General features: G+C 46.9%; 1 protein-coding gene across 2 annotated transcripts in view; it reads right to left on the reverse strand.

Annotated features, from left to right (window-relative positions):
• Positions 1–23,746, reverse strand: part of DUS2 (dihydrouridine synthase 2) — a 143,094-nt gene extending 119,348 nt beyond the window's left edge. Inside the window, exons 1-5 of one of the 2 annotated variants that reach the window (XM_078868507.1) lie at positions 23,615–23,746; positions 20,613–20,763; positions 17,903–17,948; positions 14,585–14,676; positions 12,372–12,415 (exon numbers count right to left, since the gene is read on the reverse strand). In XM_078868507.1, the coding sequence (XP_078724633.1) occupies positions 12,372–12,415; positions 14,585–14,676; positions 17,903–17,948; positions 20,613–20,744 (314 nt within the window). In that variant the 5' untranslated portion in view covers positions 20,745–20,763; positions 23,615–23,746. Of the gene's footprint in view, positions 1–12,371; positions 12,416–14,584; positions 14,677–17,902; positions 17,949–20,578; positions 20,764–23,614 lie in introns of those variants that run through there. The other variant, XM_078868508.1, reaches the window with a different exon arrangement.
• Positions 23,747–24,432: the final 686 nt, after the last annotated feature.

The raw sequence follows: 24,432 nt of genomic DNA on the forward strand, positions 1-24,432 counted from the left end.
AGGTATAGGTGACAGTGAAAGTGGGAATGGGTTCCCAGTGTGTCACCCGAATGCCATTATTTACACGGTACCTGCCTACCGTCATTCTGCTGCCTAACACTGCATCGGATTAGGCATTCAACATATGTACACAATACAACCGCAAATATTTCATCAACGGCAAAATTAGATTTTGTCTATTGGGTGTTAAAACGAACTGAAACGTACAACGGCAATTACGCACGCGTGCGCAGAGGAATTGAAAGCACTTGGGCTCTCGCGTGTTTACCATGTGCTCACTCTCCTGGCTGGACTTCTGCCTCAATGCAATTGCACACACACACACATTCATACAACAAGCACAGCCCTGTGGTCAATCTACTGATGGATGAGGGCCTTCCCCAAGCCCTGCAGATAGCGGGGGTTTATTCGACGTAATTCACCACCCTGGTGTCAGTGCGATCTGGTGAAGACGGGGAGCCTAGATGTGGGGATCATAGAGGTACAGCACAATTATTTATTTTGCCGCAATGTCCCTCTGCTGCTCACAAGGTAGCAGCCGATGACAGCTTTTACCGTGCATTACGGTCACCCATCCAAACACTATCCAGGCTCAAATTCCTGCTGAGCTTCCAAGATCTAACGAGATCGGGCAAAATGCAGGCGTTTTCTGCATACACGATGAATGCGCAATGCACTTAGCCGTGCACTCTCTTATGCGGTGACGGTAGTGGCGACGATGATGGTCATTGTGGTGGGGAAATATTCTCAGAGTTGTTTCGCGCCGTTAAATTGGATTTTTAATTAAACGGATGTTACACTTTTCTAAAATAAATGTTTGCGGTATTGTGTTCGATGTAAACGGCGCCTTGCATGGCTGATCCGTGCCTGACAGGCGCCACGGACTGATTAAAAATAAAGCTGACATGACTTTGGAAATTTTAGGGGACAAGACTAGTCAATATATTGTTTATATTTTTAGATTTTGTTCCGTCTCTGATTACTCGTTCACTTTACATTACAGCTGGTAGTTTTCTCATGCAGACATTTAGAAACTTAATTTGAAGGGCTGGGATGTTTTGTGTCAGTCCATCCGTCTATTCTCCAGACACTTCACACATTTCCATAAATAAAACCCATCTGCTATGAAACTCACCACGTAGTTTACCAATATTTCTCGTAGTCTTCATTTATTTCATTCTATCGGTAGTTATGCCATGACACGAAGCATCACTCGTACGTCCATGTAACCCATGCTACGTATATCGGCTGAATTAAGTGCAGAATCAAAGTTTATGTGATGGCTTTTTTTTTGGTGTGTGCAGTCATTAGTGACCGGCCGAGGTCGCAACCGGGTACCCGATACCCGTACCCTACCCGATACCCGGCTACCCGTACCCGGCTACCCGTACCCAGCCGGGTACGGGTACCCGTTTGCGACCCTGGTGCGGCCGGGTACGGGTAGACCATGAGTCACTGGTAACTGTTTGTCACTCATCTCCCAACGTCTTGTCTCTTCTCACAATTCAAGTTCCTAGAATCAACCCACCCGCGCCTGCAACATGGCTTCATCCCAGAGGTCGCAATCGGGTACTCGTACCCGTACCCTACCCGATACCTGGCCGGGTACGGGTAGGGTATGGGTACGGCCGGGTACGGGTACCCGTTTGCGACCCTGGTGCGGCCGGGTACGGGGGGTAAGGAATAAAAACCCGTTTGCGACCTCTGGTGACCGAGCAGAGACTGTCGGTGTACTCCACTTGAGAACCTGGTGAAGTCACAGGTGGCTTGGACTGGATGCAAACCCAGCATCTGGCCTCTGAGCCACCGCAGCAACGCCATGAACTGCGTAGATTTTGCGCAAGGTTGACGGTGGAAGACATTTTTATTTTATACGTTATGGTGGATCCGATTAGCGAGCGGAGGAATATGCTACGAGTTCAAAACGTACATTATGAATAAAGGCACATCCACGCAACGTGCTAATCACACTGGTACTGAAAACATCATCGCAAAGGCTTGCTCACTTTCGGTCATAAATAGTAAATGATGTTATTAAAGTAACATACAAAAGGTGATGTACAAAAAATTGCCTGAACAAAGAAACTAATTGCTTCGGGGAGAACTGGAAACACAACAGCGTGCATAGCGATGGCAATTACTAAATGCGGGGCCAGGGTCAAAATCATGAAATTAAGAGGTAAGCGACGGGAAGTTGGAGTGCTTTTAAAAAATTGACTTTGATAATTAAAAAGCAATGTACCAATGTGCCTAAAGAAGCAAGTTTCCAATCAGCTTACAATACCTTCTATATGGCACATGGATCAGAGATGTGGACATTGATCAAGAAAATGTAGAAAAAAAACTCTGGACTGAACTATTTTTTTTTTATTTTACCAGATAAGGCCCACCGACTGGGCTATGTAGTAGCTCTTTTTCAGAAGCGACCTGGCCACAAATGATAGCTTAACGAAGTGGCTTAACAGCGTGGGAAACATTTATAGCAGACAAATACTCAACCTTTCTCGTCGTAAACAAGTAAACCCGTAAAAACTAAGTTTTTCACTATAAATCCTTTATATGCGTGGCGGCTAGAGTCTTCTCGTCCTCTGGCTTGAGATGGCTGCCACCTATGGGTCAGATGATTGTCTGCCAGTATTAAGCAATTGGTAATTAAATATTTAATTTGTTTTCCATAAACAGTGTAAAATTTTGGGATTTTTTTTCACGAACATTAATTGTCTCGCACAACGAGTCTGTGTGGAAAATGTCAGCTCGATTGGATCACGGGAAGTGGGTTAAAAAACGACTGAAATATTTGCACGGTCGTAAGCAAGCACGCAAGCAAGCACGCAAGCAAGCAAGCGAACTTAATATAAAGGATTTAAAAATGCTGAAAAGTGCACACAAAAAAGGGGCTGAGAGACGTACGTTGAGAATGGGGGCCAGGAAGAGCCATACGGATCAGAGAACAAATGCCAATTACAGACATTGTGTGGGCTGTAAAAAGGGAAATAAGTGGGCTTGGGTAGAACATTTTGCGAGGATGGATGAAGACCAACAAAGACTAACAGTGGAATGGCAGCTAAGAGGACATCCACTGCGGAGATGCATCAATAGCAGCCTGTACGCAGGAGCGCGGTGGTTTGTCGTGAGAGATGGAGGACAGCTTGGGGTGGCCTTCCTTCAGGAGTGGAGAGCACATGGCAGGTGATGAAGATGCGGTGGCTATACATACGCACTGTGTGTATACGTACCGCAAGGCCGTAGCCACGGAGTCTACATTGGGGGGGACCAAATCTTACAGGGGGTCTGGAGGTCCCCCCCAGAAGAAAAAAAATCTAAATTTGAAAACTCATTTCCTGCCTAAAATATAAATAAAAGTCACTAACACACGGGATGGACTTTTTATTTATATATTACAATAATGTCGAAGAGTGTTTTGGATTACATTGCTTTGTTTTTTAATGTTTTACCTTCTCTTGTTTCATTGTATGTAATGGCAGAGATTAGGGATTCATAAAGTACAACCATAACCACAATCATATAAACAGAAATCTATGCATTGTTATATGAAGACAAGTCCAGATATAGTGGCCAAGGTTTAACAAATTGTTTTTATTTACATAGCATTGCAATTATTATTCTTTGAAATATTTTATAGCAATATATTGGGGGGGGGGCATTTTGAGCATATTTGAATATTGGGGGGATGTGTCCCCCCCAATATTACAATTACGGCCTTGACGTACCGTGTGTAGTTTCGGCATGCAATGATAATATAATCCTCAAGAGCCGATTGACAACGTGCGTCCACATGTGTTTGCATGCTTGTTGCGTGTGAAGATGTATTTGTACAGTCAACTCCACCTGTCATAGTTTTCTTGGGATTGTCTCGCAATATTGCTAAATGTAGAGTGTCCCTACATGGCCTATGAATCTCCCAACAAAGTGAAGGTTCCCTTCACAGACTGGCTTGACAACCAGTTAAACATGGCATGAAATTACCTTCATTATGTAAATATTCAGATGACTATTTAACCGCTGATGTTCACTCGATTATACTATTATAATAAAATACATTTTTAATTAACCCCCCTCCAATGATTTCGCCCATACTTAAATAAAACTATTTTACCCAAACCTTTATTGTCAACTAGCTTTTTTGCCCGCCCAAGGACGGGTGTGTGTTGCAGTAAATATGAAATATTCAATTGAGAAATTGTTCAGCTCATGATTATTAATGAGGGGGGGGGGGTTGCCCCATCTGGAGTGACGTCACCCGTTAATGGTTATTGTGGAGGGGTGCGGCATGTGGAGTGACGTCACCCGCTCGTGGTTATTGGGGAGGGGTGTGGCACGTGGAGTGACGTCACCCACTCATGATTATTAATGAGGGGAGCGGCATGTGGAGTGCGCGACCTTCTTGTGCGTCAGTGTCAATTTCCACGCGGGCATGAATATTAATGAGGGGGGGGGGCTCTTTTGCAGTGCCGTCACGCACGGATGCAGCAGTGCTGCGTAGATTTGTTTTTCACCGTTACTTTCTGTAAAGAAACTTCATATTTGAAGCGACTTTGCGTAATAAATTATTTAATTCAGCTCGTCCTTCCTCTGCGTTAGTGTGCGTTAGTGTAAAAATCCACCCACTCATGAATATTAATGATAGGGGGGGCCTCACGCGGGGGTGTAGGCCTCATGTGGAGTGCCGTCACACGGGGGTGTAGGCCTCATGTGGAGTGCCGTCACGCGGGGGTGTAGGCCTCATGTGGAGTGCCGTCACACGGGGGTGTAGGCCTCATGTGGAGTGCCGTCACGCGGGGGTGTAGGCCTCATGTGGAGTGACGTCACGCGCGGGACACACACATTCTTGGCTTATAGTAGTAATTGCTGGCTCTCATGTGTACATTCCTACATCATAAAAAAGTGCTCGTCTGACAGTATAGTTTTCCATTTGTATAAAACCGGCAAATCAACCGTTTTCCTAGAGCCGAGTATTTTAATGGCAGAACAAATTCTCGGTATTTCCAACTGGTTATCTATAAGTGGCTAAGTTGTATTTTTAAAGCTTTTAACACCAAAGTGATCATAATTGCGTGCAGTGCCAATGACGGTACAAATTTAAATGACAGCATTACGTAATTATGCAAGTTTGAAAATACAGCAGATTTTAGCGCTATGTTAGACTGCAGTATATAGCTGGCTTTGCTTGTGTAATAAACGACTGGACCACGATGTCTGGCTCAGTGTCCTTTATTATTCGGTTCGTGCTGTACACCCACACGGCTGTCTTTACTCTGTAGCTTCTCCACGGTGCTGACTCCAATGTCGGCCCGATCCACAACAGCAGCTCCGCTGCTGTTCTCTCACACAGCCCCCCTTGGCTGTACTCTCTGCTGCTCTTCTCCCTCCGCAGCTCTCACAGCTTCTTGCTCTCTCTCTCTCTCTCCGCAGCTCCTCCTGGCAGCCACACCGCTGCCTCTAACAAGCAGCCCCCTCTCTCTCTCTCTCCGCAGCTCCTCCTGGCAGCCACACCGCTGCCTCTAACACGCAGCCCTCCTGGCTGTCTCCTCCCCAGCTGCACACCACTCCGCAGCTTCCTCTTATCTTCGGGGTTGGCTCCCGATCGCCGTCGGCGCCCCCCCCTCTCCACACTTGCCCGCGTGGCCTCACTCTTTTCCGCTCACACCCCGACTACCTTCCCCTTCCGGTTTACCCGCTTAAAGCCCCGAACCTTACCCCCACGTCACATGACTCCACCCCCCGTGACGTCACCTCCGGAAGGTCGCTTACGCCCGCATTACACCACCCTCCCCCGTAGAAAAATCCCAGCCGACCTCGGCTGACCAATAGCAAATCGTAATGCGGCGAACCGAGCTTCCCCCCCTAAAGGACACTAAGCATATAATGTAACAACAAGAACAACAACAACGCAATGAACATCAACGATCGTACAAAAGCATGCAATAAATACAACTGTAAGAAAAAAATAACAAGACAGCAACAATCAACGAAACGTAAGCGATTTGGAACGTGTGCGGGTCGCCGGCCCGTCCCGGACGGTCGGCGGCCCACTCGCAGAACGGGAACGCGATGAAAGTCGAGGAATGACAGGGGGTAATCCCCCTGTCGCAGCTGGAAGTCCACCGACGTCCCGTGTCCCTAAAGAGTTAGTCTTGGGCTTGTCCTGTGACCGTGCCCGCAGCTGGGTCGGAAGGGCTGCAGGGCTCGAAGGTCCCGCAGACCTGGCAGGCGTCCTCCGAGCAGGGCCCCTCGTCCCCCGCAATGTCACGGCCGGCCTGTCTGGAACAGGTACGACAGGCGCTCCAGCGAGATCAATGGACGCAGGCAGGGGAGAGTCAGCAGCAACAGACCCCGGCAAGGCAACATTGGGGGATGACGCATCATGTAAGGGAGCAACATATGGTTTCAAGCGCGACGTATGCACAACCCAGCGACGAGACCCAATCTGGACGCGTGCTGTCTGTGGGTTGGGAACCGCAATGAGGCGTACGGGACCATGCCAGGGTTTGTGCAATTTCGGCGAGGTCCCCGGACGTACCTGTGGACAATGAAGCCAGGCTAGGTCCCCAACCTTCCAAGGGCACTCCCCCTCAGACCGTCGCGCATATCGCTCGTTCCGGGCCTGGGCTTTGGCCGTAGCCACGCGGGCATTCTCCCGCGCCTCCGTGACTCGGCGAACCGTGTCCTGAATGTATTCAGGAAGTGGTTTACGAGGTCCCTTCACCCCAGTTCCCAATTGCACATCCACCGGCGGCACGTTTTCCCGACCATACATAAGGTAAAACGGCGAATATCCTGTAGCCGCATGAGGCGTCATCCTGTACGCCGAAAGCACCCCGGGGATGTGCAGATCCCAATCTGATTGTTGTTCACTCACGGTATGGCAAAGCATGGCAGACAACGTCCTGTTCAGCCGTTCAACCATACCATCCGTCTGCGGATGGTATGGGGATGTCCGTACTTTCTTAGTCCCAAGGCCCGCGCACACTTCCGCCAATAATTTAGAAGAGAAATTCCTGCCCTGGTCCGTGAGGAGTCTCTCAGGCGCCCCCTTATCCATAATATACCCAAACAAAAAGGCGTCGGTAATGGCCGCGGCCGACTGATCGGGCAACGGCCAGGCCATCGGCCAACGGGAGAGGTACTCAACCCCTACCAGCAAATATTTATTACCCCTCGCCGATGGTGGAAAAGGTCCCAATATGTCCAGCGCCACCAATTCATTGACTCGAGACACCTGAATCGACTGGAGAGGCGGCACGTAAGGATGTTTCGGCGGCTTACGTTGTGCACACGCAGGGCACGCGCGCACGTGCCCTACGACATCTGTCGCCATGCCGTGCCAAAAATAATGACGTTGCAACGTCAACAAGGTCTTCTGCACCCCTAAATGTAAGAGAGTGTCACAATGGAGGGTTCTAATCAACTCGAACCGCAAGGACGTTGGTACCACCAGGCGCCAACGTTCCTGGAACCCCTCCCGCCACATAAGCAGACCATCTCGGAGAGCGGTTTGCGGCCCCACAGCCGTACTCGGACTCCCATTGTCCTTAGCAGACCGCTTCCGCAAGGACACCAATGACTCATCCATCATCTGTTCCCGGATCCAGACAGACCGCGGCAGATTCAAAACCCCGTCAGCCGGTCCCGGTTCCATCGGAGTGTCCGACTTCTCGACGGCCAACGTGAGCGGCTGAGGGGGGTTTGGAATCGGCGAACACCTATGCGTCCCCGACTCACATTTACAAGGGGCGCGCCGCGGTAATCTGGAAAGTGCGTCAGCGTTCGCATGGCGCACTCCCTTCCGATGTTGAATTTGGAAGGAAAATTCCTGTAGCGTGTCCAACCAACGTGCCAACTGTCCGGATGGCTGGTCAATTTTAAGGGCATATTGCAAGGCCGCATGATCCGTACGCACAATAAAAGAACGACCGTAGAGGTATGGTCGAAATTGCCGTAGGAAAAAAACAACCGCCAATAGTTCTCTGCGAGTGACACAGTAGCGGGTTTCTGCAGGAGACAAGACTCGGCTACCATACGCCACGACACGCTCTACACCCCCTTTAGACTGTGATAACACCGCCCCAATACCTGTGTCACTCGCGTCCGTATCAAGAATGAATGGGTGATCGAAATCGGGATAATCCAATGTTGGGGCCGTGGCCAATAGATCACGCAGACTCCGAAAGGCCGCCTCCTCCGGCTGTCCCCAAACAAACTTCCGTCCTTTACCCGTAAGGAGATGCAAAGGCCTCGCAATCGTCGCAAAACCCGGCACGAATCTTCGGTAATACGAGGCAAATCCCAAAAACCGCCGAACATCCCCCACGGTGGCCGGAGTCGGCCAATCCCGGACGCACGCCGTCTTTTCCGGATCCGTGGACACTCCCTCAGCGCTCACGATGTGCCCCAAATAGCGGACGGACCGTTGCAGTAGGTGACATTTCTTTGGTTTGAATTTCAATTTGGCAGAACGCATCCTCGTGAACACTGTCTCCAGCCGCGTCAAATGTTCATCGAATGTGCGGCTGAAGACAATGATATCGTCCAAATATATAAGACATGTCTCCCACTGCAACCCCGTCAAAACGAGCTCCATCAATCTTTGAAATGTAGCAGGGGCCGCATTCAATCCCATCGGGAGACAGTTGAATTGAAATAACCCCTGCGGCGTACGGAATGCGGTTTTCTCCCGTGAGGACTCGTCAAGGGGAAGCTGCCAAAATCCCGAAGAGAGGTCCAGTGTGGAAAAGAACTTAGCCCCCGACAATGCGTCGAGGGAGTCATCCATACGCGGCAGGGGGTACGCATCTGCCACCGATATCTTATTCAATTTGCGGAAATCAACACAAAATCGCAATTTGCCATCCTTCTTCTTAACCAAGACGACTGGAGCGCCCCATGGGCTGTTAGATGGCGATATAATGTCCGCAGCCAACATGTCTTCCACTGCCCCCCGTACGTGTTCTCGCTCCGCAGGACTCATCCGATGCGAATTTAATCGAATAGGGGCAGCATCGCCCGTCTCAATGTGATGGTAAAGCAAGGAAGTGCGGCCCAAATCCAAATCATCGGAGCTGAACACGTCGGAATATGTCAACAACAATTTACGCAGCGCACCACGTTGCTCCATGGACAGGGAAGAATTTTCGTCACATAATTGAGCAACCCAACGATCATCCGAACTCCTTGGCTCGGAAACCCCAGCAACAACTCCCCGGCTATGTGGACAATCATGGGTCGCAAACGCCGTAGTGGCATGTGCCACAACCGTACCGGCCGGGACACGGACGTTTTCTCCCCCCGCATTAAGCACCTGTAAAAACGGTAATTGATCCGGCCGGACGATGGTCTGTGCCCCCACTAACGCCAACCCGGTTGTTATCGTGGCGGACGGTGACAACAAGACCCCTACTGCTCCTAGCCGATCAGGCAGGGGCTTCCGATACCGCAAGGGTATAAGCATCTGTGTACCAGGTGGGATGTCCACAGATGCGACGGACAGCGCCTGCACTTGTACGGCCGAAGCAGGTCGCCCCCAGGGCGACGGCAGAAACGAGATTTGACGGCCCCCCGGCAGTTCAATACAATTCTCATTGATTTTGATCAAAATGGGCATCTTAGCCAAAAAATCGGTGCCTAACAAACAAGGAACCGCCAAAGATCTCGATATCAACACAACACCCGAGGCCGACACATCCCCAATAGATATCTTAGCATCCACCTGACCCACGATACCCATGCTACCCCCGTTCGCAGCGACGCACGACCCATAAACCGGACGCACAGCCCGCGACGGAATGCCCAACAGATGGAAAATGACATCCGATATAATAGTCGCAGACGCGCCCGAGTCGACCAAAATGCGCACGTCCACACCTTGTATGGACCCCGGTACAGTGGACGAACCCGTAGCGGCCGCGACAACTCTCCGTGCCAATTTGCGCCACTGCGTAACTGAATGACAAGGCCCCGTCGATGGCCTTTCTTTAACAACAACAATAGGATCGCGCAACACAGGTGGTGGGTGAGGTGGAAAGCCTTGCCGAGTGTCTGGTGCGTGCCGACATGCCTGTTTCGGAGGATCTTTAGCCGACTTGACCGGTGCCGAGGCCTCCTGCTGCGGCGGAGCCGGGAAGCGGGCCCAGCAGTCTCTGGCGTAGTGGCCCCTACGCCCGCAGCGGAAACATTCGGCCTCGTTGCGCCGAAGCGCAGGCCTCGCCTCCTGACGGCCCCGTTCTGGTAGCACCGCGCGCGGTCTCGGCCCGCCGCGTCCCGTCCATGGAGCGGAGGCGGCCGTCAGTTGTTGAGGGCCCCGGTCATCCGGAACATAGACGGCCTGCGCAGGGTTCCACCCCAGCGCCTCCTCTTCTTTGACGGGCTCCCCCGTCCACGCCGTCACTTGTTTCCAGCGACGGAGGTTGAATTGCGCATCGAGACACTTAGCAGCCATCCGGGAAGTTAGCTTCTCATGCCCACACACAGGCATGGGGATCCCTAGATCCCGAGACAGCTCCAACATTTTCCCTAATATGAGAGGCTCCAGCAGGTCCTGTGGCGTCTCAGGATAAGCTGCCATGGCCAGCTCCAGCACCGCACCCCTGAACGCCACGGGCGACTCCTCTGGTGCTCGTTGTCGTTGAGCGAATCGCCGATGCGCATCATCTGGTGGCTCATAAGCATCGGCCATTTCTTGAAAAACACCACATAAAGTTGCCTTCTTATCGGTCGCTATGGAACGGAAGAATCGGACAGATTCGTCGTCCAGGAGAGTCGGCAACACCTCCAAAGCCTCCGCATCGGTCCATCTTGCTGTGCGTACCGCCGCCAAGAAGCGGCAGGCGAACGCGCTCCAGTCCCCACCGACGGAAAATTCTTTAACTGTTGTAAGGTGGCGACTCCGACTCCTCTTCCCGCCGTCTTCCAATGGTGGTGGTTGTGATGGCAAATTCAAAATGGCGTCGGCCCGCGGCGTGGCCAAGATGGCGGTTTGGCGCCACGGAGCGCGCAAAATGGCGGCCTCTTGCCGCGTGGGCAATGGCGGCGGCAGGACAGGCAACGTGGCGGCCCGCGGAGCACCACTTGCATCATCCATCGTCCCTGGCGCGACGAGATGGCATAGATGCGCCAGGACGTCCTTAAGTGCCTCCAGTTGTACCGCCATCGCTTGCCATCGTTGATCCGCGTCTGATGATGTCGACGGACCCGCCACCGCGCCAACATCCTCCACTCCCGTTCCCGTGGTCTCCTCAGCCGGGCTCTCCTCCACCACCCCAACAGGATCCGCGGTTGGAGGGAGTTCGTCGTCGTCGGACGAAGAAGCCGATGCAGGCGCCGGATTAACTTTCTTCCTCACTTGTTTCGACATGCCGTTGCACTTCCGACACCAGTGTAATAAACGACTGGACCACGATGTCTGGCTCAGTGTCCTTTATTATTCGGTTCGTGCTGTACACCCACACGGCTGTCTTTACTCTGTAGCTTCTCCACGGTGCTGACTCCAATGTCGGCCCGATCCACAACAGCAGCTCCGCTGCTGTTCTCTCACACAGCCCCCCTTGGCTGTACTCTCTGCTGCTCTTCTCCCTCCGCAGCTCTCACAGCTTCTTGCTCTCTCTCTCTCTCTCTCCGCAGCTCCTCCTGGCAGCCACACCGCTGCCTCTAACAAGCAGCCCCCTCTCTCTCTCTCTCCGCAGCTCCTCCTGGCAGCCACACCGCTGCCTCTAACACGCAGCCCTCCTGGCTGTCTCCTCCCCAGCTGCACACCACTCCGCAGCTTCCTCTTATCTTCGGGGTTGGCTCCCGATCGCCGTCGGCGCCCCCCCCTCTCCACACTTGCCCGCGTGGCCTCACTCTTTTCCGCTCACACCCCGACTACCTTCCCCTTCCGGTTTACCCGCTTAAAGCCCCGAACCTTACCCCCACGTCACATGACTCCACCCCCCGTGACGTCACCTCCGGAAGGTCGCTTACGCCCGCATTACACTTGTTATATGATTTTAAACCTTACAGAGCATTGATGTGTGTGTTTAACGTCTCTATTCGAAGTGTTTCAAATTTACTCCAATATTTTTTTTCACACCGAGTACAAATCTGCTCACTATATTTAAGGGAGGCACGTACATGTTGCGGTATTGGCGGTCATTCCATACAACCACCCAGAGGCGACTTGATAACTCATTAAACCATTTGTAACTTTTCGTGTAATTGTAACATGTTGCCATCGTGAAATATACTGCTTTGAAATTGGTTACATCTTTTTGAAACACCCTGTACCATTGGGGTTGTTTACATGCATATTCAAGCAGGCGTGTATTTGTTAAAACAAATAAATACACAAATACAACTCTTCATAAGTACCCACTTACACGAGCCTTGCCACTTGGAGGGCCCGATCTGAATCCGCTGTGCCCTAAAAAAACAAGGACATTGATGTTTTTGGTAAGAATCATTGACAAAAAAACATCGGGAATGTACCAACCTCAGCAGCATTCAAAACTCGGTATTTCGCACAACGACCATCACACTTTCTAATTTGCTAGAGGTACCAGGGTGGGACTCAGGTTAGGCAGTGAGCTGGCAGCACTGAGATCCTGGGCTTGAATACAGGTTGTATCAGCCTCCGATTGAATCAGATCCTCAAGTGTAGCGAATTGATCTCAGCCAATCACCAAATAATGCAAATAAACCATGATATTACATGCATGTTTATTTTACAATTAAGAATTATTTAGATTTAAAAGGCACCCTTCTTCAGCAATGAATGAGAATATTTATCAGAATCAGAATCTTTATTTAGACTGGAGGAATCCGATGAGCTATGAAGCTCGTTTTCACAGATGTCCAGCAATGGATCGCAGAGCGCCATGCATTTGGAGGCGGAAGTGAGAAGTAACAGAGGGGAGAGAGACTAAAGGGACAAGATAGACAACGAGAGAGACAGAGAGCATTTCAAACAAGTTTGTCTAAACGTGTTCACTTAATCTGGTTTGTTGTTATAGCTCTAAGAATGGACAATTTAAATTTGATCACAAATGCAATCAACAATCTCCACAGGGCACGTAAACGGTGTTGTTAAAAAGAAGTCCTCGGAAATGACCTCCTCAGACGTCGCCATGAAACTGCAAGCTGCAATAGTGTCTCAAGTCACTGCGCAAGCAGCACAATAGGAGGGTAATTGTGGAAAACAATGTCAAGTTGTAAATACACGGCATTTAACTTCATTTCATTGTTATACTTTTCAGTCGCCAGTGGGGGAGGACATCCAGTTGCGTTAATTAATTTGGGAATGACCAATATATTTTTGCAAAGAAAAAAGAAAAAAGCTACGAGCTGGCATCAAAAATACCATCCAGCGCAGACGGTGAGATTGTTACCCTGATCCTCGTTCCCGCTGAAGGTAAACGCTGCCTTTTATATTCCCCTGTTGTCCGCATCAAGCAACAAGTTTCGCTGCAGGAAAAAAAAATAACTATCGAATTGTCTGAGCACAAGTCATCGCATCACCAAACCTGCCTCTGAACAAAGGGGGGCAAACACTCAATGACCATTACGGGCAAACCCGCCACAAATCTAATGATGACAAATAGAGCCACTTTGGGGGTGGATGACCGTACCTCGTGCCCACACACACACGAGCGTGCGCGCTCAGCAGCAAAGACAATGAGCGCCGCCCACAACAAAAATCCAATTTATGACTCATAAACGGCAAATTTCAAAATGTTCACGGCGAAACGTATTACCGTGCACGCTGTTCGCGGCAATTATCTAAGACAATGTATTTTTGCAAGGTGCAACAGTTTGACAAAGGGGGTGTGAAGTTGTGCACACGAAGATAGCTGCCCATTGTGCAAAATATGTATTTGTATGTCATTCTGATTTTGTTTTGTACGTGTTCCTTGGAAACACAGAGAAGATAAACCACCTAATGTCCTCAGAGGAGGCGTTGCTTGTTCCAAAGGGGTCAAAATCCATCAAGGAGTCTAGACACGCTGTGGCATACTGGCATGCAGTAGCAAACAATACACAGGCCGCTGCCCCGAATGGTATCATGTGTGCATCCATTAAATAATTATAATTAAACAGCCGTTTGAAGCGTCTGGTGGAAATGTTGGCACGGTACTACCTATAATCGGTGTTTAATCTTCTGTTACATCGAAAAGCTCAAGGGTTCTCCAACAGCACGTAATAGAAAAATACAAAATATTTCCGCGTCAGATGTCGCTGAACACCTGGGATTCTCGATACAATCCCAGGGCGGCCGTGTGGATGTGTATAAAGGGACGAGTCTCATTTGGTAAAATCTTCACACTTCCGAGGGTATGCGCACAGCTCCATCAACCGAGCACAGACGGCTGTCGAATTATAATTGTTTAACAAGGGATGACAACTCACTGGACACCGTGTATTTTTAGTACAGGATAATTATGGCCAAAACAGAACACTCAACATTTCGACCACAAATGTTGTTACAAATGGGCACAGGCATTTTTTTTCCTTTGCCAATACATATTTTTGAAGATTACTCTTAAAAGCAAACACGGTCTGACAGATTTAATCACACGCACTCGGTTTACATTACCATTTGAAATACTACTTTGTCTTTCTCCTGGCTGCACGTCCTAAATACGGTCCTCCCATTGGACGTAACAAAATCCACAGTGCCCAACGCCTCTGCAAGTAAAACAAACACACACACACACCACGAATTAATTCTCAGATAAATCATTTGATGGCATCACTGCCTACAACACCTATTTATGTCAGAGACAGGGAAAAGTCTGTGTGCCGTCAAAGACATTTTAAGAGGAACCCAATAACTCATATTTTCCAAACAGTTACAAAGATTCAAAGGGTATCTTCCATCAGTGTCAAGAGATAAAAAAAAAGTATCCAGGCATTTATAGCCGCTTTGTTTGAGTGGCACTGAATTTCAGTTTTTCTTTGCACTGTAGATAATCACGTGAATACAATGAATTACAAAATATCTGTTATCAGTTTTAACAACCATCGCCAACCCCACACTGAGCAGCATGGTGATGTATGATCAAAAACGTGCCATGATCGAGACTTCATGGCGAGGGCTTCATCCAGCAGTGAACTGACAAAGGATAATTTTTATAAGTAGATGCATAATAATTTCATTTTACTAGCATTATTTATGCTAATAGATTCCACTAAGGACTACATTATTTATATACGAGCCAAATCCTATTCATAGCAACTACCACGCAAATTAAAATCCTCAGATAATAATAATGAATAAAGAAATTAAGAAATTGCACGAAAACAAAAGGCACGAACAAGAAAAAACAATATTGCAACAGAAAAACAAGTCCATTAAGTCACATGCCAGACCAGTAAGTTGTCACGTGACCAATCACCTAGGAACGTACTGTTCTGTTTGAGGGTCCGTGCGTGCCAAACGGTTAGGATAGTTACCAAACTTTACTGGATACAATTATATGATCAATTCCGTGACATTTGCAATTGATAATGCATCCTGTAAATGGTTATCGAAAAAGAGAATACATTATTTACATCCTCAGTGGCACACACTGAACATGTAATCCAGCACCCTATACTGATGAAAAATGTGTTTAAAAGAAACAAGTGTGCATTTATTTAAGGTTTAGCTTGATTATCACGGGTGAAATAGGCTTGCAATAATGTAACGGCAGTACCGATCTAATACACATTGTAAGACTAAGCAGCTAGCGTGGGGGGGGGCGACGAGGCAATATGTTCACACCTCGGGAAAAAAATCCAAACAGATGTCTCCACTTTATGCCACGGGCATACTGCTAACGAGACCTCGCATCGCTGCTGTGCACCCTCGGTAGAAATTTGAATCTAAAAATAACGGTGGGCATGGATTTTTTTTGAAGTGTAATCACAAGATGTGTGGTGCAAGTGCGTTCTGCTAATACCTCACATTAAACGTCTTACTGAAAACCAGGGACCCGCATTGACAGCTGAGCAATGCATCCATTTCCTGAGACTTTTGGAATGAAATATTTTTTTTCGGGATAACTGATAAGTAGCAGTTGGTTTTGCTTTAATTCATGAGCAATTCAAATTAATTTGTCAAATTCACGTGGTTTTTATCGCATCACGGGCACTCTCAACAGATACAACGTTTTGATAGATGTCGTGGAACGTTTCAAAACCACCTGTGTGGCACTACGCACATTCAGACACAAGATGCATCTGTAAAGTGCAGTCGCAGGCTGTATTAATTTGGCCCTGAGGAAATATTCATATTTGCTACGAGCTGTTGAATTATGAATTGTGTTTTCCAGATTATTTATTTAGCTGTATCCAATAAATGTATTTGCATTGCACATACTCAGGGGGCAGAAATTGTGAATGTGTATATTTCAAGGTGCGGTCGATGAAATTCCTCATTGTATACCCACAGGCAGAAACATCAATTACGGGCAGCAGTCTGATATGATTATTTTCATGATAAAAGACATAAAAAGTCATCTACAGCGCACATATTTACTACGATTTGACCCTTGGGATACCAACACTTTAGCACCTTTCTGCACAAACGTAGCTTGTGCTTGCCTTCACGAAAGAAAGGTTTGGTGAGATGGACGTTTTTTTTTCTCTCTTTACTCTTAAAGCAGGATGCTACGTAAATGTAGGCGTGATAACGATTCAAAGATCAAGACACTGCACACAGCTTCCAGTAGCCAAGAAAGAACATTCCTTCTGCTCGTGTTCCCGTAACGTGATCAGTCTTAAGATTAAGGAAATTAAACGTCGCCCTCTTCTTAATTGGCAACCACTTCAAATGGTTTACACAAATGAAAAAAAAAGACAATGCATGAAAATATTGCGTTCTATGTCACAATGAGAAATGGGAATATACTTCAGACATGAAAAAAATATTTCAACGTCATTTCTATTGTCCAACTTACACAGAACCAATAATGATATTCATGCACGTATACTTTATTTGACCCAATGAGAATCCCACTAGACAGAAAGGTCCCATTTTTGGACAGACCTGGGCCGCAAAGCGATACAGTAAAAATATAAACAGATAGTGAAGACATCTAACATAAAAAACATGCGATCAATACAAACATCAAACAATATAGCATTTAATAAATTAACAATAAACAATGCAATACTGCATCTATTTTAAAATTAGAACAACTTCCAAGAGCTAACTATGTGATGAAGTGTTTGAGATGTGATTTGTAGACGTTGTAAATGTGGTTTGTAGACGTTGTAAATGCGTAAACTCCTGTGAACAGCTGCTCTTAAATCCCTCCTGCTAACACTTAAAACATTATTTCACGTAAACATCTGCGAGTTGGCCCCGATTGTAAAATCCCAAAACAAATAACTTGGTGATACAGTACACGTCTCCTCTTATCCAAGTCCCTATTAAGAGTGCTTCCAATAATCCGTGAAACCCAGGCGATCCACACACCTTCCTATAATTGTTGAGCATTAATGCGATGGCCCTTTCAGTGGCAGATGTTTGCCAGCGTATGAACAAAAACAACATTGACTTGACTTATCCGATTAAGCCTTTGTGTGGATAAGACATAGGGACCAAGAAATGGCAGTAATGTTTCACTATTATCAGAGCTATTTATGTGGACAATTCAAGTCAGAAGTAGTCTCTGGGAGGCGTTACATTCTGAATCATGCATCCGTGTGTGGATAAGAGGAGTGATGCAAACGTATCCCTGGTTTACCACTCCGATAAAAAAATTTAAAAAAATGCACGCGAAACACAAACGTCAGGATCCACTTGCAAATTGGACAAGGGGAGTTTTCCAATAACGTGCTTACGAGTGCGGAACACCACCCACGTTTCCTAGCCGTCAGCCCAGCCGAGCAACGTCCGTGAACCGACGTCCGAGAGTTAACTCACCGTTTTCCGTCCTCGTGCACTGCAGCATTTTGAGATCAATGAGCTCCTGTGGGCAGAACGCAAGGGTTTCAAAAAGGAACAAAAAATTTGCACCACAGGACGCGGGGACGGGGAAGCTACTCGGTGGCTAAGCAGCGTTACGTTCTTTCCAGCCGGGAACGACAACATTACTCTACCGGTGATCAAAAAATCCATATATCCGCTCATTTAAATTGTCGTAAATATCACATAATTGTACTCGACAGGCTCGAAAACACAATGTAATTACAACGAATCATATTAATCTAAAGTGATAAAGTATGTCATTTGTGTGGGGGGCGGGAGGGGGGGTTGTTTAAGATGCGGTTTCAACATTTTAATTTCAGCAATTAAAAATCATGTCAACGAGGGGTCGTGATATATGTTGCTAAAGTTGCGTATTCCCACAAGTTAATTGTGTCAAAGCATGAGAAATTATGACAAAATGCAATAAAATATGACTCGGCACATTAGAAAGACATTCAGTGTGATGAAAGAAAATTAATGTCTTGCACCAATGCCACACACACCATCCTTCTCATTATGGCCAAAGCACAAAACGTCCAAACCAATTGGAACCATTAAACATATTTAATTATTCCTCCCAACATTAGCTGTTCAAACAGGACATTACACCACTGCATCTTATTAATAAAGGCCATGTTAATTCCAAACACTGACATGGCATTTTGTTACAACTCAATTAAATGAATATACATTTTAAATTAAATTTCAATAATGCAAGTCTAATAATGTCACAAAGGCTCGAGAAACGTTAAAACTTTAGTAAACGCACAAGGAAAGAATTGAGGTTCGGTGAAAGGTTTCGTTTACGGAAGATATCAACGATGAGCATGGATATTCATCTGTTCAAAGAGCCTTTTGGCTGCTTGCACAGTAATTATTACAAAGCAAACGCTTTGCCCAATACAAATAGTATGCACTACTGTGGAATGCCAAAATTAGTGCAAAGAAAATCTGAATGTTATGTAATAACGCAAACGGTAAACTGGTGATAATTACTCAAACGTCTAACTATTACGTTTGTATGGTTGACTCAGTCATCTTTGAAGAATGTAGTTTTAATCTAAATGAGTTTTCACCTGGTTATGAAGGATGTTTATAATTTGAGTGGAGTGGTCGCACAGTGCTTAGCGCACTGCACAATGACCCTTGTTCGATCTCCTGGCACGGTTAACATCAGCGGCCAAATAATAACTTAACCAGTACTAGGTGCCTCCTCCTTCACCAATCCACACTGACCATCGTGGTGAGGTATGGTCAATCGATCTCTACGAGTGGAGTGACGTGGCGTGGGGATATCATTGTCCAGCAGTGGATTGAAAAAAGCCTGTGGACATTTTGAAATCACGTCTTTAAACCTTCTTTAATACACCAATTCCTCGTTTAACATGGTAGATGCGTTCCTGAAAAGTGCCCCGTCAAGCAAAAACGCATTAAGCGTGGAATTACCGTGCTCAATCAGCCTGCAATCACCCCACAGCGGGACAGAGAACTGAGATGAGGGTACACGGGGGGGGGGGCGTACTGTATCAATCCACGCGTATACCCAGAATTCCCAAACCGCTCAGCTCAACAATCCGGTGTCGACCACTCAGAAACAGTGTTATTTATGATTTACACGTTTTTTTAAATATTTGCAGAGAAACTTTGTTTGTAAATTTGACTTTAGAATAAGTGTTTTATTTTTTTACATGGACAAATCCTTGCCTGAGCAGAGTGAAAATAAAAATATTTAATTATAAAAACCTTGAACCAGTTTAATATAATAAAATTGTAGTAATGTTTTATGGGTTTAAGTGCAACGGAACGGGACTATATTCGCACAATGTGGAGCATCCTAGACGCCCAATAGCTTTCACGGTCTGGTATAAGCAATGATTAGTCTGCACAACATGTTATGCAACTCAAGAATGTCGATGTTTGGTCTCCAAAACACCACAGGGCAGAAGGTAGTTGCGGAGGGTGGCACAAAGTAGAACCACTCCACGACGATATTTTCCCAATTTGAAAAAATGGGAGAGGTTTGGTTGGAAGAGGGCATCAAGGTCTTGTTCTCAAGATAACAATGCAATTTTACAATCATTACGTGCATTACCCATTTCTCTACCAGCCTGGCTTTCCACTGCCTCACTGGTGAAAGTAAAATGAAACAATTTGACAGTGGATTGGAACACATGCCCTCCAAAGCACAGCGGGGCTAAATGCTGTTCTACGCATGCCATACTGCAATGTAGGAATAACTGAACATAATGTCCGCCAATATAAATGAATCAAAATGTTCCACCGGATCACAAATGACTTTCAAAGAAATCATTGGAAAATTGCGAAATAACTCCACAGATTTTTTTTTAGGAACTATTCACTTTCATTGCAAGGCTAAAATTTTACCAGAACCAGCCAGCCGAGCATCTTAACTTAATCAGCACAGTAATGTAATATTTAAATCGTCAAAAAGCCAGCAAAGATTTTTTTCTACTGTTCCATTTGGATACATCGACCATGTCACCCTGAGAAACTCCTGACGACAAACTTCGCAAGGGCAGGTGATGAATCAGGGCACCCTCTGGCAAACCACGGCTCGCCCTACATGGTAACAGAGTGGGGAGTGAATTTAAACTCCCAGAGCTACAGCACCGCAAATTCCGAGAAGCTCGCGGGGAACGACGACCTCGCAGTAGACAATGTCGGCTCCATAATCGAGGGCGAGCAGGCGCGTGGGCAACGTTCCGATTCGCACCATGGGCGCCAACAGCAAGCGGCCGGCAAAATTCAGCCGCAAAGCCTCGACCGCCACAGCCATCCTCCCCCTCCGCAGTTTGCTGCGAAGGCAGAAATGACACAAACAACGCAGTTGTTTAATCATCATCGATTCACAATTGCGCCCACCATGCATCACATCTCGACGTGCCAGAATGTTTTTAAGTTTATGTGATGGTGATGGATGTAAGTTGTGCAGCAATTACTAACTGGGCTGAGACCATCAACTTATGACAATTAAGAAACTTTAAAATGTGCTTCTGCGGCCGTCTGATATTAGGAAGCCACTGGAGCTACGGGTTGCCGTGCAAAATAAGTTCAACATATAGAAAGACATTAATAACAAAAGGATGCCCATATTGAAACCCAGGATATCAGCAGGGACAACGCAGCACTCTGACCACCGAGCGACCTGGCCACTTCGACACAGCACCGTAAAAACACATGAACAACACTGAATGCGACATTTTTCTGTTACATAATTAACATAACAATATTGCCATCTGAAGGAATGGCTGTCTGTACAGTGGGAATTCCATATTCAAAAAGTACAATATTTTATATAAAATATGTATAGCAGGTATTTAGCAAATAAACATTGCACTATAAATGGCTTTTATACAAGACTAAATTAACAAAAAAAATCACGACGTTTCGGAGGCAACACAAGCTTCCGTCATCAGGTGGGACAACCACAGCAAAAAAACAGAATTACGGTAAAGTTACCGACGTGACTTTACCGAAAGAACCAAAGAGTATGGATCCTTGCAGTCACGAAAACTTCAAATCTAGAATTAAATTAACCAACTTCAACACGTGTGGAGGCTTACTGAAAAATGTCGCTGCTCTTAAAGTAATGCAGCCAATCATCCCCACAGATGGAAGTAATACAGGGTGCTTCAAATAAAGTTAACACTTCTAAGAATTTGCAACAATGCCACAAGAAATATGCCGCCGGGCTTTGGAGACCACCTGGAGAAGATTCCAGGCATGTGTTGACAATGATGGGGAACAAGTGGAGACTGACTTTCTGAAGCTATTAACATACATTTATTATCATGTTACAGTGTTTTAGCTGTTATTTTACCATTAAAAACGATAGTCCCATATCAATACAAAAACTAATTCTAAGCACCCTGTACAATTTACTCCATTCACCCAATCAACCTCCTCTCAACAATACCCCCAGTTTCCAGACAATAAACTTTTGTTTCCAAGTTCTTCCAGGACACACGAGTGGGTGCGTTGATGGACGTTGCATAACCACGTATAACAGAACAAATACAATTGTTGGCGTCTGAAACATAGCTTGCGATAAACACATATCACATTATAAGAATAGGTTTTATCCTTTGTGCATATTATGTATATTAGCAGAGCATGTTTTTTATATATATGTTTACCACAAACACGCGTGGTTAATGCAGACTTGATTCCTCGCAAAAGGTTTCTGTTTGGTGTCCGAACATCTTAACACCTGTTTAATTGCCAGAAAGGGTAACACCTTTCTAGATTTGAAGCTTTCGTGACTGCAAGGATTCATATTCTTAGGTTTTTTCGGTAAAGTCACGTAGGTAAAACATTAAAATTAATAAAAGTAAAATAAAAAAGGAAAAAACCTAAGAATATGGTAACACCTTTTCTTATACTTTGATACTGGCAAGAAATATCCCGCATATCACATTAACTTATCTTGCGCGTGTGTGTTCTCGTGTCATATCTGGAGCAGAGATGCCATTCCATTTAAAGCTTTCAGCCACGTGTGACTCCTTTAGCTATCGGGTCCGTTCAGCGTGTAACGACCGAATCATTATCTCAACCGAAGACATTTAGAGACTCGACATGACGTACAGCGGTGAGCCGCGAATAAAATAAGCTTGAGAAACCCCTTGAATAACGCGGAACGCACATGACCGTGCGCTAGTAAACACGGGCGAGCGCTTTAAGACGTCCGCATTAAAGAAAACCCCAACGCGAGTGGTGACGACAGCGTGGCGAGGCCTTCATCCAGCAGTAGACAGATCATGACCGTCTGAGGACGATGAACACAAAACTCAACAGCTCTTCTATGTACGAATCTCCGCTGCTGCATCTCTAACCGGACAGACGCTGTCTCCCCGACAGACCTGGTCTTCACCTTTCGGTAAAGTCACGTAGAAGGGAAGTAATAAAATAATAAAAATAAAACATAATAAAATAATTCTCACGACGTTTCGGCCACAACGCAAGCAGCCGTCCTCAGGTGAAGACCAGGTCTGTTTTATTATTTTATTATTTCCCTTCTACGTGACTTTACCGAAAGAACCAAGAAGACGGACAGGCGCTGTTTCAGAACGTTCTTGTGATGTCCGCATCTATGCCAAGAGTGACGTCCACGGGGTGCGCTGATGACACGCTCCATCACAAGCCGTGAACTAATTAAACAAGATTGAAGAGCGGTTGTCTGATGCCCGTATTACAGACGAGAGCCAGGAGGAGGGCAACATACTTTGAAGTGTCAACACCAAATACGTGGTCAATTACAGCTCGGCGTTAACTAGACGTTGCTTTGCACCGCGCTCGTTACATTCAAGAAGCACGAGACACCAAATGCGTGCTTTAGCGATGACGGTGTGTATGGCGAGGTAAGAAGGACGTCTTCAAACACGCGGCGGATACGTTCGGCCAGGGGGGGTCGGGCAACCTGCGGCTTCGGAGCCGCATTCGGCGACTCTTTATAAAGAACTGCCGCTTCGCGACGTCGTTATTTAATCAAGAGGACCACCACCGTCTCGTATTCACCACGCAGCTGCACCGAGGCTCTTGAAATAGTCACGATTCGAAGGAATAAAAATGCCTCTTATTATTATTTTGGTTGCCGACTCCCTGTGTTCGAGGCGATGGACGGGGGGGGGGAGAAACTCAGAAACTCACTCGCGGTACCGGCAACCCAACAGCAGCAGCAGCACCAGCAGCAGCGTCAGAATGCCGCCACCACCACCACAAACACCGCCACTACCACGTGTCGCGCGCTTCTCAGTTTCCGTAGTCGAACAACCAACAACGCCACCTCCCATTGGTCGGGGAGCGCCCGGGCGCGCGCGTGAGCAACGAGCGTTCTGATTGGTTTGCGGCGCGGTGACCGTGGGGAGGGGGGGAGCTCCATGGCAACGCGCGGGTTTCTGTTTCTCAGGTTTCTGTGGGCGTCGCGGTTTCTTGGGTTTCAATGCGGGGTGCGTGATGGTAGTGGGGAGCGGTGGGGTAGTGGTGAGCGCCACGCTGCGCTACGAACCCGGCAGCCCGAGTTCGACGATTATCTGAGCCGGTCCTAGGTCTCCCCTAGGTCGACTCAGCCTCAAATTAGTACCTGGTGCGGTGCTTAAAAAAATCGCCACCAGGGGAGACAAAGGCGGCCGGGAGTGGTGTTGGCCACCCACCCCCAAATGAACAATGCGGACACGATGTTGTGATGTCATGTTCACAGTGAAAGTACTCCGTTGTGTTAATTGCTGAATTGTAATATGTAACATGCGGTGTATGAATGAGAAATCAGGTTAATTTTGTGACCATTGTCCGACGAAATCATAATGACTTGGTTTTCGTGTTGGTGTGACCGTTACCGTCGTAAATAAAAACAGGGAAGTGTGTAGTTGTGGTTAGAACTTAACATCGCAAATCATATAAAAAGCTAATTTAATTATTTTACTAATGTATTTGTATGTATCGTCATAATAAAAATGTATGTTTACATG

This window comes from Lampetra fluviatilis, chromosome 26 (genome assembly GCF_964198595.1).
Source record: "Lampetra fluviatilis chromosome 26, kcLamFluv1.1, whole genome shotgun sequence".
Classification (NCBI taxonomy): Eukaryota; Metazoa; Chordata; class Hyperoartia; order Petromyzontiformes; family Petromyzontidae; genus Lampetra; species Lampetra fluviatilis.